We start from the raw sequence: 23,017 nt of genomic DNA, 5'->3' as shown, positions 1-23,017 counted from the left end.
TGTTTTGTTTTTTAATGGTATACTTTAGGAAGTGACGAATAAGTGTGAAGAAGTCTTTGCACTGACGAACAGGTCCGATGTTCGTCAGTGCTGATCAATGGTGGGCAGTGGCACAGACCGAAGAGAGGTTGTCTGTGGGCGGTGGCACCTGTTGTTCAATACTGACCAATAGACACCAGGTACTGGCGTCTGTTCGTCAGTACTGACCCGCATGTGCTAGCGCCTGGGAGTCAGTACTGACCAATAGCCCTAGCCAAACAATTAAAACAGACTGGATTTTTCGTGAAGTATTATCATTTAATTTGGTTTTGTTGCTAGCTGAAGAAGTATGTTGAGCCTGAAACTTTCTGTGTTAGGCATTTTGTTCTCTTTAGAAGTTGTTTTAAACACTCTTTGTTGGTATGTTTTAAGCTATGACAGAACAACATATCTTGATCTTATAAACTCCAAGGTTATATTCTATTAAATCATATCACCAAATAGGTACAGTTACCAAAATATATAAAAAGACCTCCCTACTTAAAATTATTAATATTCTCCATTCCCAGGGAATATGTAAAAAAATAATTATTAATTCCCACCAAAAAGTTTTAATCAATATAAATATAATAATTTTTTTTTTACACATTAGCAATTTTTCTTTGTCAAAGTTAAAATAATTCCTTAAAAATATATCATCAGGCCCTTCATTTTCCATCTTAACAAATTTAACAGATTAAAAAATGATTTAGTAGTTCTTCCCAGGAAACCTTGTCAATTGCCAGGGCGGATTGTCAGGCACAAGGAGAAGGCCAACACTCCAACCCAGCAGGTCCCCAGGCAGCGGATAAGGGTCCCAGAACAAATTATGGGAGGTCCTTTGGCAAGGCTTGTGCTAGGGTTATAGCACAAATTTGAGAGACAACCTCCATCAGCCTTTGTTGGCAATCGTTAAGAAGAAGGCCACTCTAAACAAACCAAAAATAAGTAGGATGGACTCAAGCCCTGAAAGGCAGCCATTCTAGGAGTGAATATCTAAACAATCCTGGCCCTCCAAGTCTGGGGGTTGAGCTTAGGGCTTGATCTCAGAAAAACCATTTTTACAGAAACTAATACAGGAGCAAAGAAAGCTAGAAAGGTAGGAGAGGAGCAATACCACAGAGGAATGGATTGGCAGTTCACATATCGACGATACTGGTGACGCAGAGCAATGTATCTATGATGAAGGGTGGTCAAATCCGAGAGGAAGCCAGCAACCAGACACCACTGTCTCTTTTTCAACCCGAACACAGCATTCAATTGGGAACTTGGAATGTTATGTCATTCTATCAAATAAGCAAGCTAGAACAGGCCACGAATGAAATGAAAAGATAACTTGACATGATGGCAATATGCGTCACGTGGAGAAGTAGCATCAAAAGAGAAATAAAAGCTAGTGGATGGTCTAGGGAACATATGAGAAAGATAACCTCCAATTGAGAAAGATGGCGTTCCACCGAGTCAGACTTATGTGCTGATCAAGCACCAAGAGATAAGTATGTAGTTCTTCTAAATGCAGGCCTGAAAAAAAAATCAAAATTACTAGAAGCTTTCATTCCCAGTTAAGCACCAAATCAATTAAAATCTCAGACTACTATGACTCCCCATCCATGGCTACTTCTGACTGAGCGATCACAAAAAAAGGACCTTCATTGACAAACTCCTTCAACTTGACAAAATATGGACGTCCAAAGATATCCACACACGTTGGGGACTCAGAAAGAATTTTCAATATTTTGTATTTTTCTTCTTTTCCCTCTTTAGTATTTTCCGTACTACGGTCCAGCAAATACTCCATAAAACCTGGTGCAGCATTCATTAATCTTTGGCCCCACGGATTCGAGGCCAGGCTCTGCAAGGCATGTAGAGCAGGGATGCGGATATCAGAGAATGGTTGTTGAGTAATGGACCAAATGGTGTTGAAAGGATCAGAGTTCGATGCCTCAAACCATCTCTGTGTTAGGGATAAGAGTTCTGTAGTTTGGTGTTCAACCTGAGAAAAAGTAGAAAATTGAATGACTGATGGAAAATAGAAAACGAAATGGCAAATAAATGGGTAAGAGAAAGTAGCATGTGACCTCGACTCTTTTATGATAAAAATAAAATCTATTATTAGTATTGGGGTAAACCCGATTTTACTAAAGTGTAATAACAAAAATATTACATCATTCTTTTTCTTTAAAGTAGCAATTCACGCATTCCTTTTCACAAAAAAACAGATAATTGATAATTATTAATTAAATGCAAGAGACAACCATTGTAAAAAAAAAAGAAAAGAAAAGAATTCATTTTGATAAGACGTAATATAGGTGAGTCATTGGAGAATTGTTTGTTTGGTTCTTTTTGACCCTCTCGTGATCAGATTATTTTTGGTGGAGTCGATGAGTTCCCTATATGGCCATGTCAGTCATGTAGACATCCTTTGATGATATAAGCCTACCCTCTGCAGTTGCAGTTTTGTTTTCTACAGTCTCTCATGGCTAAACTCTGCACAGAAATGATTTCATAGGTCCGCTATCACCACATGTCAAACTTTTGTTCTAATGAATTCTTGAGTTTTTTGACCGAAGAAGGATTGGCTCTTTAGAATCTTGTCTGTTCAATGATTGGTTGTTCTGCCAGCTCACGTGTCAACAATTGTCAACTTTTGCCTTGATTTACCATTGAAGATTTTGACGATGGTCGTCTCATGGTTGCGATACAATCACCACCTTGATGAATTTATTAGCCAGGCACAGCTCATAAATAACAAAGCCAATTTATGTTCTAGTTACATTTGAAATGAACAGAGTATGTCACCGATCTCATCTCATTGACTTATAAACAATGATATACATATCAAGAAAATCAGCCAATAAATAAAAAGTTGCTAAAAAATGCTTGCTAAAATAAACAAAAGCAATCTTAAAAATCAAATTTACTCGATTTTTCTGAAATAAAGACCAATGTTCTTCACTTTTGAAGCCGATTTCAACAATGTGACTTTCAGTTTCCTCACAATTATACTTTATACTTTTAGTTTTTAGCTATTCGGTTGACTCAGAAAGGTGTTAATTGTTTTGCATAACAGTAGCGTAATACCTAGTCGCATCTTTGTTTTGGATTAGAGAGCTTGTAATTGGTCGAAGACCTTGGGAAGCTATTCTACAAGAATTAAACAGTAGCGTTGGATCAAAGACAATCATATTTTTATTAACCAAATTTCTTCTTGGTGCTAAATAATACAAAGCAATAATTTCGCATCAGAAAAAATAACTCTGAAGTTTCAGTCTTCATTCTCTTCTATCTCTTCATTACAATAAAATTGATACCAAGAATGACAAAATCGGCCAACGAATAGCATAGATTTAAACTATCCATAATATTCTTTTATGTTTACAATAATTGTCATCAATGTCATTTTTCATCACCAAGGTAGTAATTTTTTTCTGATTTGTTCCAAACAGAGTGCAATGTCAATGATTTCACCCGCAAATAAAATAGGATCCAAATTGAAACTTCTACAACATTTTTTTTGTCGGCAAATTGATAAAAATCAAAGCTGAAAACAACCTTGAACTTTTTTACTTTATGAGTCCAGTCTTCGTTAACCCACCCATGAATAAATAGCCGTTGCTTTTTTTTGTTGTTGTTGGGTTGATTCTTTAAGAATTAAAGGTTTTACGGCACTTGCAACACATGTAGGTAATAACAGCGCCAGTAAAAAGGAAGAAAATGATGGGAAGTCAAAAAATCCTAGAAATACAATTAAACCATCCAAGCAACAGATGGGAACAAATGTAGATTCCAAGAGCATATCATAAATGTACTTTGAAATCACCTTAAAGTCTCATCCAGAAACAAGCACAAGATCCCACTAAGAGGAACACACTCAAATATTTACAAGATGAGTCAAAAACAAAAATATGACTATCAGTCCATAGCAGAGAGATAATTTATATGAAAAAAAATATCACCTCCCAAAATTAACACTGACCATTTGACTGTTTCCTCCCAGCCAAGGCCATGGCCAGGACAATACTAAGCAATCTCATTCCAAAAAAAAAGACAGAAAGCAAGTTGCAAAACAGATATAGGGGGATAGAAGACACAACAAGTGACCTCCTGCCCATCATAGGTCATTGAAAGGGTATAATAATAAGATTATATAAGTTCTGACTTTTGAAATCTTGAACTCATTCTCAATGCGTTCTCCCAATGTTGATCAGCAGAATTGAGATTTTATTCGAAATGTCCAATGCAGGAGTTGAAAAATCTTAAATTGTCTGAATTAAGACAATATGATGTATTCAAAATTAGCAAAGATAGAAAAAAAAACTTTTTGGGTTACCCCAAGTACCTTCATTGCGGCTAAATAATTGAAATTGATGTTATCAGACTTCCGACAACTATCAGAAGATTAATATATTTAATATATATTGTTGATGGTGGGGTAAGGATGAGGAAAAGGAGGAAGATGGGGATGGGAGTGAGGGTTACCTGTAGAAATGTGAGGTTTCCGATAGTTTCCAAAGCTCTACCTTTAGTTGTTGAGGTTCCCTGTCTAACTGTCCGTCCAATGGCCTGAACACAGTCAATCATGGAGTTACCTGGCAATATATAATTAGTGGATTCGGTCTGGACATAAATATAATAGTCAACCATTGGGTTGCAAAGGAGTAAATTAGTGGATTCGATGTTAAAAATAGATAAAACAGTCAGGCATAGGGTTGCCTCTGAGTAAATTAGTGGATTCAATTTTAGACATAGATAAATTAGTCAGTCATAATAATAATAATAATAATAATAATAATAATAATAATAATAATAATAATAATAATAATAATAATAATCTTTATTGTCCAAATAGGCAATTATTGTTAGGTTACAGCTCTTGTAAAAGGCGAAAAAAAGTAATTAAAATAGTGGTAATAATGATGATACTGATAGTAATGATGATAATAATAATAAAATAATATTATAATAATAATAACAATAATAGTAATAGTAATAGTAATAATAATAATAATAATCATCATCATCATCATCATCATCATCATCATAATAATAATAATCATAATAATAATAGTAATAATAATAATAAAAATAATAATAATAATAATAATAAAAAAATAAATAAAGTAATAAAAAATAAAAGAAGAAAGAAGAAGAAAGAAGAAGAAGAAGAAGAAGAAGAAGAAGAAGAAGAAGAAGAAGAAGAACAAGAAGAAGAAGAAAAAGAAGAAGAAAAAGAAGAAATCGGTTTTAAGCCAGAATTGTTTAGAAGCTAAATAAGATAAGATTAGGATTTAGTTCATATGATGATTTCTTGAGGAGGGTGACAATAATTTCTATACGTAAGAAAAGCTACACATTTATATATCTGATTATTTCAATTTGAAATTTTCTTATCAGCATCTGGTTCAAACCGACATAAAACCAGTTGGGAGCCGTGGGTCACATTTGGCCATGACTCCGAATTTATTTAATTCTAACCTAAAGCAGATTACATCCTACTCTCTAACGCCGCTTACGAATGACACCAAATCCTGAAGTTCGCCAATAACACACTCAGAATTTTTGGCATTGCGTGGAGCAATGGCTGATAGTGTTCTGAAAGACAGATGAGATGTTAATGGCGTAGTTACAAACGACATCGATGGCCAGGTTCGAGACTCCTATGCGTTCATTGGGCTTTGTCATTGGCGGACATTCTGAATCTGATGATGGGGTCTTCTTGAGAAACGAGGATCCTATATTCAATTGACGAATGGCGTCGACCAGAACCGATTTTCGCAGAAGACATTTGTTATCATTACACGTTTCACCATTCTCATCTTTGTTTGATATCTGTTTAATCTTTTTGATCATTAGAATTTATAGATGAAACTGGAGGAGGTTTGATCATCAATAATTTTTGGTTTGGACAACTGCGTTTATTATTTGAAATTGTCAATAGTTTTTGATTGTTTGTGCTTCTGGGAAATTTCTGGTGCTCCATCACTCGTGCATGATTTTTAACTCTCTTTTTCTGAATCTGTGGAACTGGTGTTGTTGCTTTTATAATTGACCTTCCGATCAAATTGGCTGTTTGTAATCATCAGAGATGCCAACTTTAAATTTGGCTCACAGGAGTTTCAGTCACCACTCGCAGGAATTTCAATGCCGAAAGAGGAATTTCCGCACACAAGAAAAAGGAATTGGAATGGTATTGTGTTTACATATTGTATAGTTCTAAATAGATAACTGATAAGAATTATATTATGATACATAAAAACACATTGCCAACAAAAATCCCAAAGTTTCCTTATTTCAAAATGTCTCAATCGTTTCTATGTTATATGTTTGTGATGAGAATATTGGCTATTAAGCTTAACTGCGGGTCAAAATTACCTCGCGATGGTGGCGAACGAATCGGCGATCTCAAGAAGTGGGTGAGAGAGGGATCTAGAAATGACTTTGGGTTTGAAACGAATATTTTTGTGTTCGTGGATAGCTCACACGGTAGAGCCACGCTCTCACCTGCCAGGCGGAGTTGTCGTACCAATAAGGTCGCAGGTTCAAACCCCACCACCGCCGCGAAAAAAATTTTTATTCTCTATTGTCTTCTGGCACTTTTCTACTCACTTCATATCTTGTTGTTACCAACATAAGTGCCTGCTCCACTCACTTTTCTGAATTAAAAATTCACCCCATACACCGGAGCATACTCAATGTCTCAATCGTTTCTATGTTATATGTTTGTGATGAGAATATTGGCTATTAAGCTTAACTGCGGGTCAAAATTACCTCGCGATGGTGGCGAACGAATCGGCGATCTCAAGAAGTGGGTGAGAGAGGGATCTAGAAATGACTTTGGGTTTGAAACGAATATTTTTGTGTTCGTGGATAGCTCACACGGTAGAGCCACGCTCTCACCTGCCAGGCGGAGTTGTCGTACCAATAAGGTCGCAGGTTCAAACCCCACCACCGCCGCGAAAAAAATTTTTATTCTCTATTGTCTTCTGGCACTTTTCTACTCACTTCATATCTTGTTGTTACCAACATAAGTGCCTGCTCCACTCACTTTTCTGAATTAAAAATTCACCCCATACACCGGAGCATACTCAATGTCTCAATCGTTTCTATGTTATATGTTTGTGATGAGAATATTGGCTATTAAGCTTAACTGCGGGTCAAAATTACCTCGCGATGGTGGCGAACGAATCGGCGATCTCAAGAAGTGGGTGAGAGAGGGATCTAGAAATGACTTTGGGTTTGAAACGAATATTTTTGTGTTCGTGGATAGCTCACACGGTAGAGCCACGCTCTCACCTGCCAGGCGGAGTTGTCGTACCAATAAGGTCGCAGGTTCAAACCCCACCACCGCCGCGAAAAAAATTTTTATTCTCTATTGTCTTCTGGCACTTTTCTACTCACTTCATATCTTGTTGTTACCAACATAAGTGCCTGCTCCACTCACTTTTCTGAATTAAAAATTCACCCCATACACCGGAGCATACTCAATGTCTCAATCGTTTCTATGTTATATGTTTGTGATGAGAATATTGGCTATTAAGCTTAACTGCGGGTCAAAATTACCTCGCGATGGTGGCGAACGAATCGGCGATCTCAAGAAGTGGGTGAGAGAGGGATCTAGAAATGACTTTGGGTTTGAAACGAATATTTTTGTGTTCGTGGATAGCTCACACGGTAGAGCCACGCTCTCACCTGCCAGGCGGAGTTGTCGTACCAATAAGGTCGCAGGTTCAAACCCCACCACCGCCGCGAAAAAAATTTTTATTCTCTATTGTCTTCTGGCACTTTTCTACTCACTTCATATCTTCTTATTTCAAATGAAGTAAAGCGCCAAAACCTAATGGTAGAGATTGTAGTACTGGTGTTTATGAGGATGATGTGGTGTTGGTTGTTGTAGTAATAATGGTAGTGATGATGAAGATGTGATAGTGGTTGTTGGTAGTGGTACTGATGATGATATGGTGGTGGTGGTTGAAGTAGTAGTGGTAGTGATGATGATGTGGTGGTGGTATAGCGGTTGTAGTAGTTGTGGTCGTGATGATAACGATGTGGTGGTGATTGTAGTAGTGGTGGTAGTGATGTTGATGTGGAAGTGGTGGTTGTAGTGGTAGTGATGATGTGGTGGTGGTTGTAGTAGTAGTAATGGTAATGATGATGTGGTGGTGGTTGTAGTGGTAGTGATGATGTGGTGGTGGTGGTTGTAGTAGTATTGGTCGTGATGGTGATGTGGTGCTGGTGGTTGTATTAGTAGTGGTAGTGATGATGATGTTGTAGTGGTTGTTGTTGTAGTAGTAGTAGTAGTAGTAGTAGTAGTAGTAGTAGTAGTAGTAGTAGTAGTAGTAGTAGTAGTAGTAGTAGTAGTAGTAGTAGTAGTAGTAGTAGTAGTAGTAGTAGTAGTAGTGATGATGATGATGTGGTAGTGGTGGTGTGGTTATAATAGTAGAAGTAGTAGTAGTAGTGATGACGATGTGGTTGTGGTGGTTATAGTAGTAGTGGTAGTGATGGTGTGGTGGTGGTGGTGGTTGTAGTAGTAGTGGTGGTAGTGATGAAGATGAGGTGGTGGTGGTGCTTGTAGTAGTAGTGGTAGTGATGATGATATGGTGGTGGTTGTAGTAGTGGTGGTAGTGATGATGATGTGGTGGTGATGGTGGTTGTAGTAGTGGTAGTAGTGATGATGATGTGGTGGTGATGGTGGTTGTAGTAGTGTTGGTAGTGATGATGATGTGGTGGTGATGGTGGTTGTAGTACAAATGGTAGTGATGATGATGTTGTAGTGGTGGTTGTAGTAGTAGTGGTTGTGATGACGATTTGGTGGTGGTTGTAGTAATATTAGTGGTAGTGATGATGATGTGATGGTGGTGGTATTGTAGTAGTAGTGGTAGTGATGATGTGGTGGTGGTGGTTGTAGTAGTAGTGGTAGTTGCAGTGATGATGATGTGTTGGTGGTGGTTGCAGTAGTAGTCGTAGTGATGATGTGGTTGTGGTGGTGGTTGTAGTAGTGGTAGTAATGATGTGAAGGTGGTGGTTGTAGTAGTAGTGGTAATGATGATGTGGTGGTGGTGGTTGCAGTAGTAGTGGTAATAACGATGTAGTGGTGGTGGTTGTAGTAGTAGTGGTAGTGATGATGATGTGGTGAAGGTTGTAGTAGTAGAAGTCGTGATGATGGTGTGGTAGTTGTGGTTGTAGTAGTAGTGGTAGTGATGATGATGTGGTGGTGGTGGTTGCAGTAGTAGTCGTAGTGATGATGTGGTTGTGGTGGTGGTTGTAGTAGTGGTAGTAATGATGTGAAGGTGGTGGTTGTAGTAGTAGTGGTAATGATGATGTGGTGGTGGTGGTTGCAGTAGTAGTGGTAATAACGATGTAGTGGTGGTGGTTGTAGTAGTAGTGGTAGTGATGATGATGTGGTGAAGGTTGTAGTAGTAGAAGTCGTGATGATGGTGTGGTAGTTGTGGTTGTAGTAGTAGTGGTAGTGATGATGATGTGGTGGTGGTGGTTGTGGTTGTAGTGGTAGTGATGATGATGTGGCGGTGGTGGTGTTGTAGTAGTAGTGATGATGTAGTGATGGTGGTTGTAGTAGTAGTGGTAGTGATGATGATGTGGTGGTTGTGATTGTAATGGTAGTTGTGGTAGTGGTGGTGATGATGATGATGTGGTGGTGGTGGTTGAAGCAGTAGTTGTGGTACTGATAACGATGTGGTGGTGGTGGTTGTAATAGTAGTGGCAGTAATGATGATGACGTGGTGGTTGCAGTAGTAGTGGTAGTGATGATGGTTGTAATACTAGCGGCAATGATGATGATGTGGGATGTGGTAGTTGGAAAGGGGAGCGGGGGGGGGGGGGGGGGGGGGGTGTATCCTTGGAACAAATTGACCTCACCGGAATTTGACGGAAGTTGCCCGGAGCCCGGAATTTTTTGCTCCAGACTGGAGTTTTTTTCCAGTGAAACCGGAGTTTTGGCATCACTGAATCATTATCTGACGCCCTTTTTCAGCGCTGCTGTAATCACGTTTTCTGTGATCAAGCCCTCCGACTACCAATTGGGACTTTCCTTGTCATATTTTTCTTTTCCACTGACTTGCTAGGTGCGGATATTTGAGTTGAAACCTCTCTCTTGTCAAGCTAGCACTTTGCAAAATTTCTCTCAAATTTGATACCTGCCTTAGCCTGCTTGCTTTGGTATTGGATTTACGCAAAAATCTGGTAATTTTCTTGCTTAGAAGTAAATTAGTGGAACCTTATGGAAAATACTCCGCCACTATGGGGTTCCAACAAAAATAGTCAGCCTGATCCAAAGTTCCTACGAGGGAGTGACCTGTCGAGTAATCCATGGGGGACAACTGACAGATAGCTTCAAGGTGAAGACTGGAGTCAGACAGGGATGTCTTGCCACCCTTTCTCTTCCTTTTGGCAATTGACTGGACAATGAGGTCAGCAGTGGCAGGTAGGAGAAATGGGATTCAGTGGACATTGTTCGACCAGCTCGACGATTTGGACTTTGCAGATGACTTGGCCTTGCTGTCCCACAATCACCAACAAATGCAGGACAAGACAAGAGAGATAACAGCAAAGTCATCACAAATCGGACTCAGGGCCCATGACGGTAAAACAAAGGTCCTCAAAATAAACACCAATAGTAAAGAACCAATCAAACTGCACGAGAGCGAACTGGGTGAGGTTGACCACTTCACGTATTTAGGCAGCATATTAGATAAACAGGGTGGCACATATGCAGACGTAAAGGAAAAAATTGGCAAGGCGAGGGTAGCATACCTGCAGCTTAAAAACATCTGGAGCTCCAAGGTGGTGTCAACCCGAACCAAAATAAGACTCAATTCAAATGTCAAGTCAGTCCTTTAGTATGGAGCGGAGACCTGGAGGACCACGAAGTCCACCACTGGAAAAGTACAGACCTTCATCCATAGCTGCCTCAGAAGGATCCTCAAGATTCACTGGCCAGACAGGATCAACAACGCAGACCTGTGGCAGAGAACATCTCAAATGCCAGCAGAAGACGAAATCAGACGCCGCCAATGGAGATGGATTGGGCACACCCTGAGGAAGCCAACCAATAACACTGCTAGGCGGGCGCTGAGATGGGACCCCCAGGGAAGACGGAAGAGAGGGTGGCCTAGAAACACCTGGCGGCGAGACCTGGAGGCGGACATGAAGAGGATAGGACACACCTGGGGAGAGTTGGAGAAGATGGCCCAGGACAGAGGAAGATGGAGGACTGTTGTCGATGGCCTATGCTCCACAAGGAGTGACGGGCATAAGTAAGTAGTAATTTTAGAAATAGATAAAATAGTCAGTCATAGGGTTGCTTTGGAGTAAATTAGTATATTCGATTTTAGACAATATAGCCTTTGAATAAAAATTGGAGGATTTGATTTTTGACATAAAATAAACATTCTATCAAAGATTTTAGACACTTTTGGAAAATCATGAAAAGAATAAAGTTTGAAAATTAAATTGATGCGTGGAACAAAAAGTAAGAATTAACATGTGAGATGTCAATATGACTGCCGTGTAAAATATATTTCACCAAAGAATATGGATCCTTACAATACTGGCAAATGAGGCCTTTGAACAGATGCTGTTCTGCCCAATGCCATGTAGAAGCAATTGGAGATCTTCTTCAGTTGTTCCATTGTGCTATAGAGAGTGTTTTCTATACAGGTAATTGAGGTAGAAGATGTTTGAAGACTTGAAGTTTACTGCAGTTGAAAAATAAGTGACAAGTTGTTTTATGAAGACGATCCCATAATGGGCATCCCATAGGGACAAACAAAGATAAAATGTATAATATATTCACTCCCACCCAGTGGACAATTACAGAAGACAGAAAGAAACTGGAGGCAGCAGAAATGTGGTTTCTTAGAAGGATGTTAAGAATGGACAGAGAGGAAAACTAATGAAGAAGTATTAGAGCAAGCTGAAACTAAAAGGTTACTAATTCGTACAATGAGAAAAAGAGAAATGCAATTTTTAGGGCACCTAAATAGACATAAATGTATTGAACATCTTGCTCTCACAGGAAAGATAGAAGGTAAAAAGAGTAACGGTAGACCAAGAAAAACATATTTGAATAGTTTGAACAGCTGGGTGACAAAGAAAGAGAAGAGTAATATTAGTTTTCTGAGGTTATCTGACCAGAGAAATGAATGGCGTACCATTATCACCGATATCTGGCACAGACTTGGTACTTGAAGAAGAAGAAGAAGAATATTCATGTTTGTTCATTACGATGAATCAAGCACACTTACCAAGCCTATCAAGAGCAAGTTTTCCTTCCGGTGAGGTGGCAATGAATCCCACTGTATCCATGGCAACGGCATTCAAAGAAGGGTCATTGTCTGAAATACTGTCAAAAACTATGCGCACAAAGGGAGAGAACTTGGAGAGAACTTCCTTTGGATATGTCCTGGCCAGACCCCCATAAAATTTGATGAGACCTGGGAACAATGATAAAGAAAAGAAATTTTTTGAAGCAAAGTTGAAGAAATAAGTTTTGATAAATCCGTGGCTAAAAATGACATTGGCCCTGGGTTCAAGATCAACTTCAACTTGGTTCAATGCCATAGTCTGAAACAAAATACTTTTTGTTTTTGTTTTGTTTTAAGGGTTTTACGGCACTTGCAATACATTAAGGTCATATCAGCGCCAGTAAAAAGGAAGAAAATGGGACAGTAAAAAGTTCTAGAATTACAATTAAAGCACCCAAGCAAAAGTAAGACAAAGGAGAATTAGTTCAAATAAGAAACAGGTGTAGATTCCAAGAGCACACTATCAATGTCAAAGTACCTAGTTTGAGATCACTAAAAGTCTCAGCCAGACACAAGCACAGGTCCCCACTAAGAGGAATACACTCAAATGTTTTAAAAATCATATATAATATAAAGAAAACATAATACAGTGCATAACAGAGAAGATATACAAGGAAAAAATACCATCTCCCAAAACTAACAATACATTTGACTGTTTCCCTCTCAGCCTGGGCATCCGGTCAGGACCAGGACAAAACCAAGAAATCTCATTCCAAGATAAAGACAGCAAGCATGTTGGAAAACAGATATAGGGGGATAGAAGACACAGTAAGTACCTCCCTGCCCACTATGGGAGAAAATACTTTTATCCACCAGTGTAGATATATGTGAGGCTGTGCCAAAAGGTATCCAGGACTAAATTATTTGGAAAAACAAAGGTGAAAAATCGCTTTCTTCAGTTTCTCTAGGTGCGGCTATGTGGTCTAGTGGTATGACACTCGCTTTTTGGATTGGAAGGTCCTGGATTCAAGCCTCGCTCAGCGCATAGTTGAGTCCTTGGAAAAGGCTCTTTACTCAGTACCTGGCTGTAAACAGCGTTGTCTCTGTCTGAAAAAAATGAAATTTTGCCTAACAGGCATCATGTTCTGTCATACATGTTAAGTGTTGCTGTTGGCCAGTGACCCCTTGTAAAGCGCTTTGAGCATGTTTAGTGAATATTGAACTATATAAAAGTTCAATTTCTTATTTTTTTAAATAATGAAAAATAAACCAAAACCTGATAATCTAACATAAACATTAGAGTAGTTGCAGTTTTTACAGAGTCAAAAAAGTATGGACAAAGTTGATACTCTGTCCATACTGTTTTGAGGCTTTGAGAAACTGTTTCTGCTATTCGATTGCAGCAAGATAAGCAGTTTTTAGTTCATTTTACAATATTCAACTGATATAAACTAAAAAAAATTATTATTGGCATATTTTAGAGGCAAACGCCACAAAAACAACCTTTTTCCACAGCCTTAAACTTTCCTCCCATGTGACTTTCTTGATAAGGAAATGTAAAATAACCTGCAAAAAATGTAATAAATGATGTCTTGGTCTATGATCCCCGTGAAAAGGTTGTGCTTTATTCCCTGCTAGTCCAAGAGAAAAAAGATTTGTAGGAATTTGTCTCATACATTGGAAGGGTATATCTGGGATATTTTTGGGATCGTGGGTAGCTCATACGGTAGTCACGCTCTCACCGGCCAGGCGGAGTTGTCGTACCAGTAAGGTCTTGGGTTCAAACCCCCATCACCGCTGCGAAATTTTTTTATTCTCTATTGTCTTCTGGCACTTTCCTACTCACTTCATCTCTTGTTGTTACCAACATAAGTGCCTGCTCCACTCACTTTTCTGAATTAAAAATTCACCCCAAATACCGGAGCATATTCAATGTCTCAATTGTTTCATGTTATATGTTTGTGTTGAGAATATTGGCTATTAAGCTTAATTGCTGGCCAACTAACTTCGCGGAGGTAGTGTGGGTTGGATCCCCGATCTCAAGTAGTCGGTGAGAGAGAGAGCTCTAATAATGACCTGAGTTAGAGACGATCTTTTGGGATCGTGGATAGCTCATACGATACAGTCACACTCTCACCAGCCAGGCAGAGTTGTCGTACCAGTAAGGTCGCGGGTTCAAACCCCCATCACCGCTGCAAAAATTTTTTATTCTCTATTGTCTTCTGGCACTTTCCTACTCACTTCATCTCTAAGGGTATATCTATTACTTTGGTCATTTCTGATGTATGTGCCACATTTTTGGAGAAAATGCAAAAAAAACTTAAGCTTTCAAAAAGCGAAATATCCACTAAAAAGTAATAATCAAAGATAAATATAACAGTTTTAAAATAGCAAACACGGAATGTTTTGAGCTCAAAAACCCTTTTCAGCCATCAAGAAGAATATTTCTCTGCCGTCAGTCTGGTTATTTTAGTTTTCATTGTTTATTCTTGTTGGCTGAAGAAGGTTTTGAGCCCGAAATGTTCTGTGTCTGCTCTTTTGTTCTTTTTTAAGCTGTTATATTCATTATTGTTTACTACTTTTTACAGTCCACAGCTTTCTAATATCCACTAAATATGCTAAAAGCGCTCAACAAAAGGTGCCCAGACAACAGCAACATTTAAAACAGGAGATTGAAATTTTTAAAAAGACCCACCAGGCACCAGTAGCCCGGCCATGGGATTTCCACCTAGCCCTTCGATTAGTGACTCCATCTTCCTGACAACACCCTGGCTGTCCAAAAATGACAACCCGTGCTGACATCGTGCCATATCTGACACTAATTCAATGGCATTTAGTTGAACCAAGATGTCTCCATCGGATAAAGTCTCGTTGATCAATTGTTGAAGCAAACCAGAATTGGAGCACGAATCTAAAGCTTGTGTTGAAATACAACTGAGGTCTATAGCCATCTGGAAAAGTTTGTTTTAAAAAATAGATATTTTTATTAACAGATATGCCATCAATATCTTTGGTGGTACTTTTAGTCAATAATAAAAATTGTAAAGCCTCTCACATTTTCCTTGTATTGTCAAATTCGCTCTCATTTATCATAGAATATTGTAAAAATAATAATAATAATATTAATATTAATAATAATAATAATAATAATAATAATAATAATAATAATAATAAATAATAATAACAATAAAATTGATAAAACTCCCTAGAAAGAGTGACTTACTTGATAAACCCTAAATCTGACAGTGTCATTTCTCTGCATACAGGACACAATCTTTTCAACCACAGCACCACTAAAGAGGGTCTTTAATCCATCTGGATCCATCCCTGATAGGTTGAAAGAAAAAAAAAAATTAAAACATAAATAATAATAAAATAAAAACCATCAATCTACAATGCAGCACCAAGTTAAGAGGCCGTGGGTTACATAAATAAATGGTCACATTGTGAAATTAGGATTATAAGACCCTTCTAACTTTTCATCTGAGTCAATAAACCAGTCAAAAACAATGCTTATTGACTGCTAACCTTCAACTCACAAAAAAAACTGAACTTGTATTGAGTTGAGTCACCATAACTTGTGACGTCACTTAAATAATAACAACAATATGTGATCGAATGTTGTTTGTTGTTATTGACATTTTAACTTTAACTACTACTACTTCTAATCTCGATTACTTGAAAATTATACTTACCCTTCTGATATTTTCATATTTACCGACTTTAACAATGATTATATAGGGAATTGTACGACTGGGGTGTTATAAAACAGTTAATATTGAATATTTTGTAACCTCAGAGATAGCCCTCCCAAGGTTGGGCTCATCCCTCGGTCCGAAAATCCAAGAAAAGGTCAAAAACTGTATAATACCTCTTACTCTTACCTAAGTTGGTCAACGTCTTACAAGCTGCCAAGCCAACTCCCATGTCATCTGATGCCAACTCCTCCACCACGGCTAGAACCAAGGCTGGTTGACGACTCAAATCTGATGGAGACTCTTTACTTAATCGGGATATCTGGTTGTTTAATTAAATAATAATTTATAATAAATTACTTGATAAAATTTTTTTCGACATACAGAAACTTCAAAAAGTGATAAAATGCCCTTAATGATTGATGCATTGCAATTTGAAAAAAAAATAACCATAACATGATAAAAGGATTTGGGGAGGCTTTTTTATGCAGAAACTTCAAAAAGTGATAACATGCCCTTATGATGCATTGCAATTTGAAAAAAATAAACATAACATGATAAAAGGTTTTGGGGAGGCTTTCTGTATATTCCTCGAGGTAAGGGAGAAAACCCAAGTATAGCTGGAATGAAACTGATGTCACTCAGCTCTTTGGTATTGTTTTAGACAGCCATTTTAATTAGTAGTTTTTTTTTGTTTTTTTTTTTTTTTTCAAAATGGCGGCGCTGAGTAGCGACGCACAGTTACACCTATGTGATGAATTCTTTTGATATTTATTTGTTTCATGACAACATTTCACTCATTTACGTATTAAACGTTGTATGATTGTTCGTATTAATGAATGGTATGTACTTCAAACTTTAACGTTTAGAGTTCTGCTTCAAATCCTCGGAAAAATCGTTCGTATCAATGTTTTTGTCTCGAGGAAATCGAAATGGCGGCGGCTATGTTTACTTCCGACACAAAATTGCACCGCTAATTTCATCTTATTTCGCGATTTGTTGATTGAAGACCTATCCTTCGCTTAATATTATATAAAGCATTGTATGATGATTTGGAATTACAAGGCGGCATCAGGGATGATAAACCATCCTCTTGATGGAGTGGAAAGAATTCATGGAAAGGCAATAGAAAGGAAAGCATTCTCAATTACCAACAATAAAAAAACATATCTTATACCATGAATTTGGTGTTTTGCCATCTGGGAGAGGGTTTTGTCAGATTGAATGTAGAACTGACAAGTATAAATCAACGTTGGTTCCATTAGCAATAAAAATGTTGAGTATTTCATATGGTACAGCAAGGCCAGGGATGGATACGTTGACTGATTGACTGATTAATTTATTTAATGTTAGATTGGGTGACCAATTGATAATGATGATAATATTTGGTGTTGAATTGCCGAAGATGTAACGAATTGAAAATGAAGTGAATATGTTTATGTTGTGTATATCGCACGCGTGAAAGAAAGAGAGGAAGAGAGAGAGAGAAGAGAGAGAGAGAGAGAGAGAGAGAGAGAGAGAGAGAGAGAGAGAGAGAGAATAAGTAGGAGTGAAATATCTGTTCAATGTTATAGTTATCATATAACGTTATAACAAGTGTAACTAAATGAAAAATTGCCATATTTATGGACAATAAAGATCATATTATTATTATTATTATTATTATTATTATTATTATTATTATTATATTATTATAATTCTATCAATCAGCACAGTTTCTTCAAACACACAGTTCCCTCAAACTCATTCGAATGTCCCAAATGTTGACAGTAACAAATGTGTTTATCGTGAATATCTATCTACACTGCAGCTTCTGGCAGCTTAGTATCTCTTTAACATATCAGAAGGGGCTTTTGATATTTTATGAATATTTAGAAAGACCAGATGCTATGAAAATAATGCGTGGTTCGATGGCTCAACAATACGGTGCCCCTCTTATCATAAAGATCAAGCAATGTTAAGCATGATGAGCAGTCAGACAAGTGACAGTGAGGGTGGAAAAATCAGATCCTTTACACACTTTTCATAATCCCACTTGAGTCAAATGTGAAAGAGTACCTGGCTATAGGCAGAGACAGATATTGTAAAGAACAAAAAGAATGGCAACTGTTATTGTATGAAATGGAAATATTGTTCCATACGGCCTGCTGGAGAAATAAAAGAAACATTTTGAGGAGCACTGAGCATGATTCACTAAATAAATTTGGCCAGAAAACTCCTCCTTCAAATATGGACTATTTTAAAAAATGCCTGAAAAATATTCTCGTAAGACCATATATGATTATGAAAACAAATTGTGCAAAGCTTCTCTTCATCACGAATGGTAACACCCTTAAATCACAGAAAAGGACACAAATCAATCCAGCTTCCCATTAAATATTGTCTCTAAACAAAAAATCTTTTTAAAAAGTCAAAAAGTCGGAAGATTTCAAAAAATAAAAAGAGGTTGCTTAACTCTCTCCTTACCGACCATTTTCAGTATTTTCCCAAAATGGCAGGCTTACCCAGCAGAAAAATTGATGTTTTAAAACTCAAACAATCTCTCTACAAACAATTTATGTTCTTATTAATCAAACAAAGACTATTCTTCAAATTTTGTGATGTATAATAAGAAAACATGTATATTGTGTCGTAACAAACGTGACGATTTTGCTGTAGGTGGTAAGGAGAGGGTTAAAACTTGGAATAAGGACATCCCTGATGTATATACCCTTGACATCTCATTCACCTGTAGTAACAATATTTCTCTTGATGTTTGTTTTGCCAAGCTATTTATACTGCATGCTTAAGATTGACTTTAATATATATGTTTATATATGTAATAACTAAGCACCTTAGTACACCTTAGATTTGAGTTATAATTTATGTTCTGTCTACCTGGGCGAGACATGATGCCTTGACAGAATCATCCGATATGTTCAGCCAGGTGAGGAGATAATGATTGAAGTTTTCTAAAACCGTTGAAGCACTCAGAGATGACAACATGCTATTGAGGAGTTCACCGCATATTGCCTGTTGAGGCCTGAAAAACAAAACAAAATAAAAACAAATGTTACATGCAAAATCCTCTATGGCTAGAGAAAATCAAGCCTTTTCTCTAAAAATGGATTTGAAAGAAGACCTGCCTACTTGGAAATTAAAAAAAATTTTTAATTTTTAGGAGGGGGGTCCAATAGCTCAGTTGGTAGAGCACTCGCTTCACAATCAAATGGACCAAGATCAATCCCGAGTGCAGTTGAGATTTTTTTTACCCTCCTGTCCACCCAGCAGTGATTGGGTAGCTGGGTCTGTTACTGTTAGATCTGGTGGAAAGTACTTTGCTATGGACCAGTGTCCTATCCAAAGGGTAGCAAGCAATTGTTATTGTCCTTCAAGCTATAGAAAGACTCCAGCTTCATGGGCCTAATGGCTCTGAAGGACTAGTTTTTAAAACAAATTTTAGGAGAAAAATAATTGTAGTTGCTATAAGTTAACTCAACCAGCTCCAATCACGGATATATCTGTGATTTCCGCTACTACACACTAGCCCTGAACACGGATATATCCATGACAGAATATACTGCTCAAACTGCTGTTCGCTTGTTGATTGGCCAGTTTACTAGAAAAAGACTATAAATTTTATTGTTCATGAATGAATGACCAATTGTTTTTCACAAGTTTTATAAATAGATTGGGTCATTCAAACAAGCGTAGCATGAGTAAACAAGCATGATTTTCGACACATTTTCACTGTATGGTTTTCAAGATGGTGAAACGTCTGTTTACCTCAAGTGTTTCACTTTCACATCCAAGCATCATTCTGATCAATTCTGGTCTCGGGTAGTATAGAGCTATGATATTTTATTACACATAATAACAATAATATAATTATTATTTTATTTTTACATACTATATTAAACTGCATGACTTCATGGCCATTTTACGATAAGATCCCTATGCCATCTCTTTCTCCAATTTTTAAACTTTTTCCTCATTCTAGAGACGCTTTTCCAAACGGTATCATGTTTTGGATCTTACACATATCTTTTTCTTTTTCCATGTCCGTTTAACACCAGTATTGATTGTTATACCAAAACAATTTGAAGAAGATATTTTGAAATTATTTTTTTTTCATGAATGTTCGAAAGTAGGCTAAAAAGCCCAGGGCTTGGGCGTCTGACCACTCAGTCAGTCCCATGGTTGAAAGAGGTAATTTTCAGTCAACAACAATGTAACCTCACAAGGATTTATAATATTTTAAAATTCTTAAAATTATGTAGTCTGGCATCAACCTTCATTTTCAATAAGTTTTTAATGACTTAGACATGATCATGAATTGAGACAACATTTCATAATAAATAATAATAATAATAATAATAATAATAATAATAATAATAATAATAATAATAATAATAATAATAATAATAATAATGCTGAAAACTTATTTAGCGCTATAAGTTCGAGACATCAGACTCAAAGCGCTTAAATTTTAAGTTAAATTAACAATTACTTTCGCTGAAACATACTCACACACCCACACATATACTATACACACTTACGCACACAAACACACACAAGACAACACAAACTAAACGCCTTTCTTGGTTCTCATATCATCCACTACAATCTGAACAGATCAGTTTTAAGCAACCGTTAAAAACAGTCAAAGATTCTTTTTCATGAATGCTCTGTGGTAAAGCGTTCCAAACAGAGGGTCCGAAATGAGTAAACGTGATCAAATTAATTATTGAAAGAGCTCACAGCATTTAAAATGTTTAAATTTATACAATTAGCTAAGCTTGAACCTGAATTTAGCTTACAATTTTGATAAAAAACTAGAGTAATTGTATAGAGCAATATTCACTAAATGAACTCAAAGCATTTTTACAAGGGGTCCCTAGCCAACATCAACATGTAACATTTAGGTTAGGATGAGACATGATGCATGTTAGAAGATATTACTACAATCTTTTCTGACAGGGACACGCTGTCAACGTCCAGGTACTTATTTTACACCTGAGTACGGAGAGAGAATGTGAGCAAAGATCCTTTTCCAGGGACTCAGACTCAACTGCGCTGCTCAGATTCGGATCCGAAGGCAAGTGTCATACCACTATAGACATATATACAACTGCAAAAAAAGACATGTTGGTATCTTAATAAATCTTATAGACCTTAATGATTATTAATTAATTAATCAGGCATGCATTGTATTATCTTAGTCATAGTCAATTGTGAAAACGAAAGTACTTTTGGCTTTGACTTGTTTATTTCACTCACCGGTCAGTTGTATTTAAGCATGCGAAAATATATCCTATTGATATATTAGGGATAACCGCTTTCAGATCTCGATTCGGAAGAACTGAAACAAGAGTTTTTAATTCCTCCAATGTCTGTACCTTATCGTCTGCAATAGAAAGACGGTTTAAAAGAGTGCTGATAGTTTCCTCGGTAGACATTGTTTTGCCTTTTGCTCAAGGCTGTCATTATTCCCAGACGCCTGTCTGGGGATAATAAAAATTCGTTATCCCCAGACAGATGTCTGGGGATAACCAATTTTTGTTATCCCCAGACACCTGTCTGAGGATACTATCCCCAGACGCATGTAGCAAGTGGGCAGAAAGATTTTATGCAAAATGCCAAACTAGGCGTGAAAAATACCAAATATTCTGGAAAAAATACTAGTGGTTGTGTCCCAAAACAGTTAATATATCAAGTGATATTTAACACAAGATTAAAGTAAATAGTGATCAAATGTCAAATCCAGCTCTTTTAAAAAAAATATTTTAAAGCAAATGGATCAATGAAATTTCTTTTGTTACTTTGATCTGAAAACGTCAAACTGGCAATTCGACTTTTTATTTTCAACCAGGAAGAAAGTTGTTAATCATCAAATCTGTTCATAGTCCACCAACCATTTAAATTTTCATTACCAACCTACCTGTTAACTTTATTGATCATCTCTTGTTTCTATAATTTGCTCATTCTGGCCACAATTTTGGGGACGACCGGGAATAATTTTTATGTCGCGGACGAATTCCTAGGCCATGGTGTTGTTCGCCCCAAAGCCCAAAACCCACACCTGTTATTTTCCTGTCTGCTTCGCACAAGACAATACAATTTAGTATCACACGTCCACAGAACTAGATCCAACAACATATTTTTATTCGAATCAGAGATGAAAATAAATACCAAAACAAGAAAGCAAAAATGGTGGAAATATGTTTAGCTCATATATGAATTTAAAATATTCCGATAGCGGTGTGGATAGGCAGCTCAGTGGGTAAGGCCACCTTTCATTTTACTCCTTTTAGCTGCACAGATTCGACAGATTCGACAAGTCGCGACCCCCCCCCCCCCCCCCCCACTCATTTTTTTTTTTTTTTTTTTACTTTTCTTTCTTTCTTCCCAATTGATTTTTATTGTTTTCACTTTTGTTCCGAGTTCCGAGCAAGAGTTTTTTTTTTTAATCAGTTGAATTTTTTATTTCTCCGATAATATTATTTCATTATTTAATTTGCTCTAGATCTATTATTGTTTTGTTTTGTTTTGGTCAATGATAATAATAATGATAATAATAATAATAATAATAATAATAATAATAATAATAATAATAATAATAATAATAATAATAATAATAATAATAATAATAATAATAATAATAATAATAATAATAATAATAATAATTGTAATATTTGTTATTATTATTACTATTACCATCATAATCATTATTATATTATTATCAATAATAGTATTATTTTTATTATTAATACTCTTATTATCATACTATTACTATTATTATTATTATTATTATTATTATTATTATTATTATTATTATTATTATTATTATTATTATTATTATTATTATTATTATTATTATTATTATTATTATTATTAATTAACACTATTCCCTGCTCCGAGGGAAATCTCTCTTTTTCTTTTTTTTTTTTTTTTTAATATTTTGACCTAAACCTTAGAGTTTTTTGTTTGCTAAACCTTTATGTAAATGTTCCGTTTCTGAGCATGAATTTCTTAAATTGTTTTTATTTTTAAAACAATTATTGT

General features: G+C 36.6%; 1 protein-coding gene across 2 annotated transcripts; it reads right to left on the bottom strand.

Moving 5' to 3' along the window:
* Positions 1-276: 276 nt before the first annotated feature.
* LOC144980162 (26S proteasome non-ATPase regulatory subunit 5-like) lies at positions 277-21,497 on the bottom strand. 2 transcript variants are annotated; one of them, XM_078927735.1, is made up of 8 exons: positions 21,233-21,497; positions 18,851-18,995; positions 16,163-16,295; positions 15,502-15,605; positions 14,974-15,229; positions 12,279-12,467; positions 4,498-4,607; positions 277-2,011 (listed from the first exon to the last, which is right to left on the bottom strand). In XM_078927735.1, the coding sequence occupies exons 1-8, from the start codon at positions 21,409-21,411 to the stop codon at positions 1,613-1,615; spliced, it is 1,515 nt and encodes a 504-aa protein (XP_078783861.1). In that variant the 5' UTR covers positions 21,412-21,497; the 3' UTR covers positions 277-1,612. The 2 variants fall into 2 exon arrangements, with proteins under 2 accessions (XP_078783861.1, XP_078783862.1); XM_078927736.1 differs by having other exon boundaries at positions 21,352-21,458.
* Between the last annotated feature and the right edge of the window lie 1,520 nt (positions 21,498-23,017).

This window comes from Berghia stephanieae, chromosome 9 (genome assembly GCF_034508935.2).
Source record: "Berghia stephanieae isolate SIO BIC M18660-M18661 chromosome 9, UCSD_Bste_1.3, whole genome shotgun sequence".
NCBI classification, from domain to species: Eukaryota; Metazoa; Mollusca; class Gastropoda; order Nudibranchia; family Aeolidiidae; genus Berghia; species Berghia stephanieae.
The sequence above is the reverse complement of the archived record's forward strand: the minus strand, read 5'-3'. Positions and strand labels throughout refer to the sequence as shown.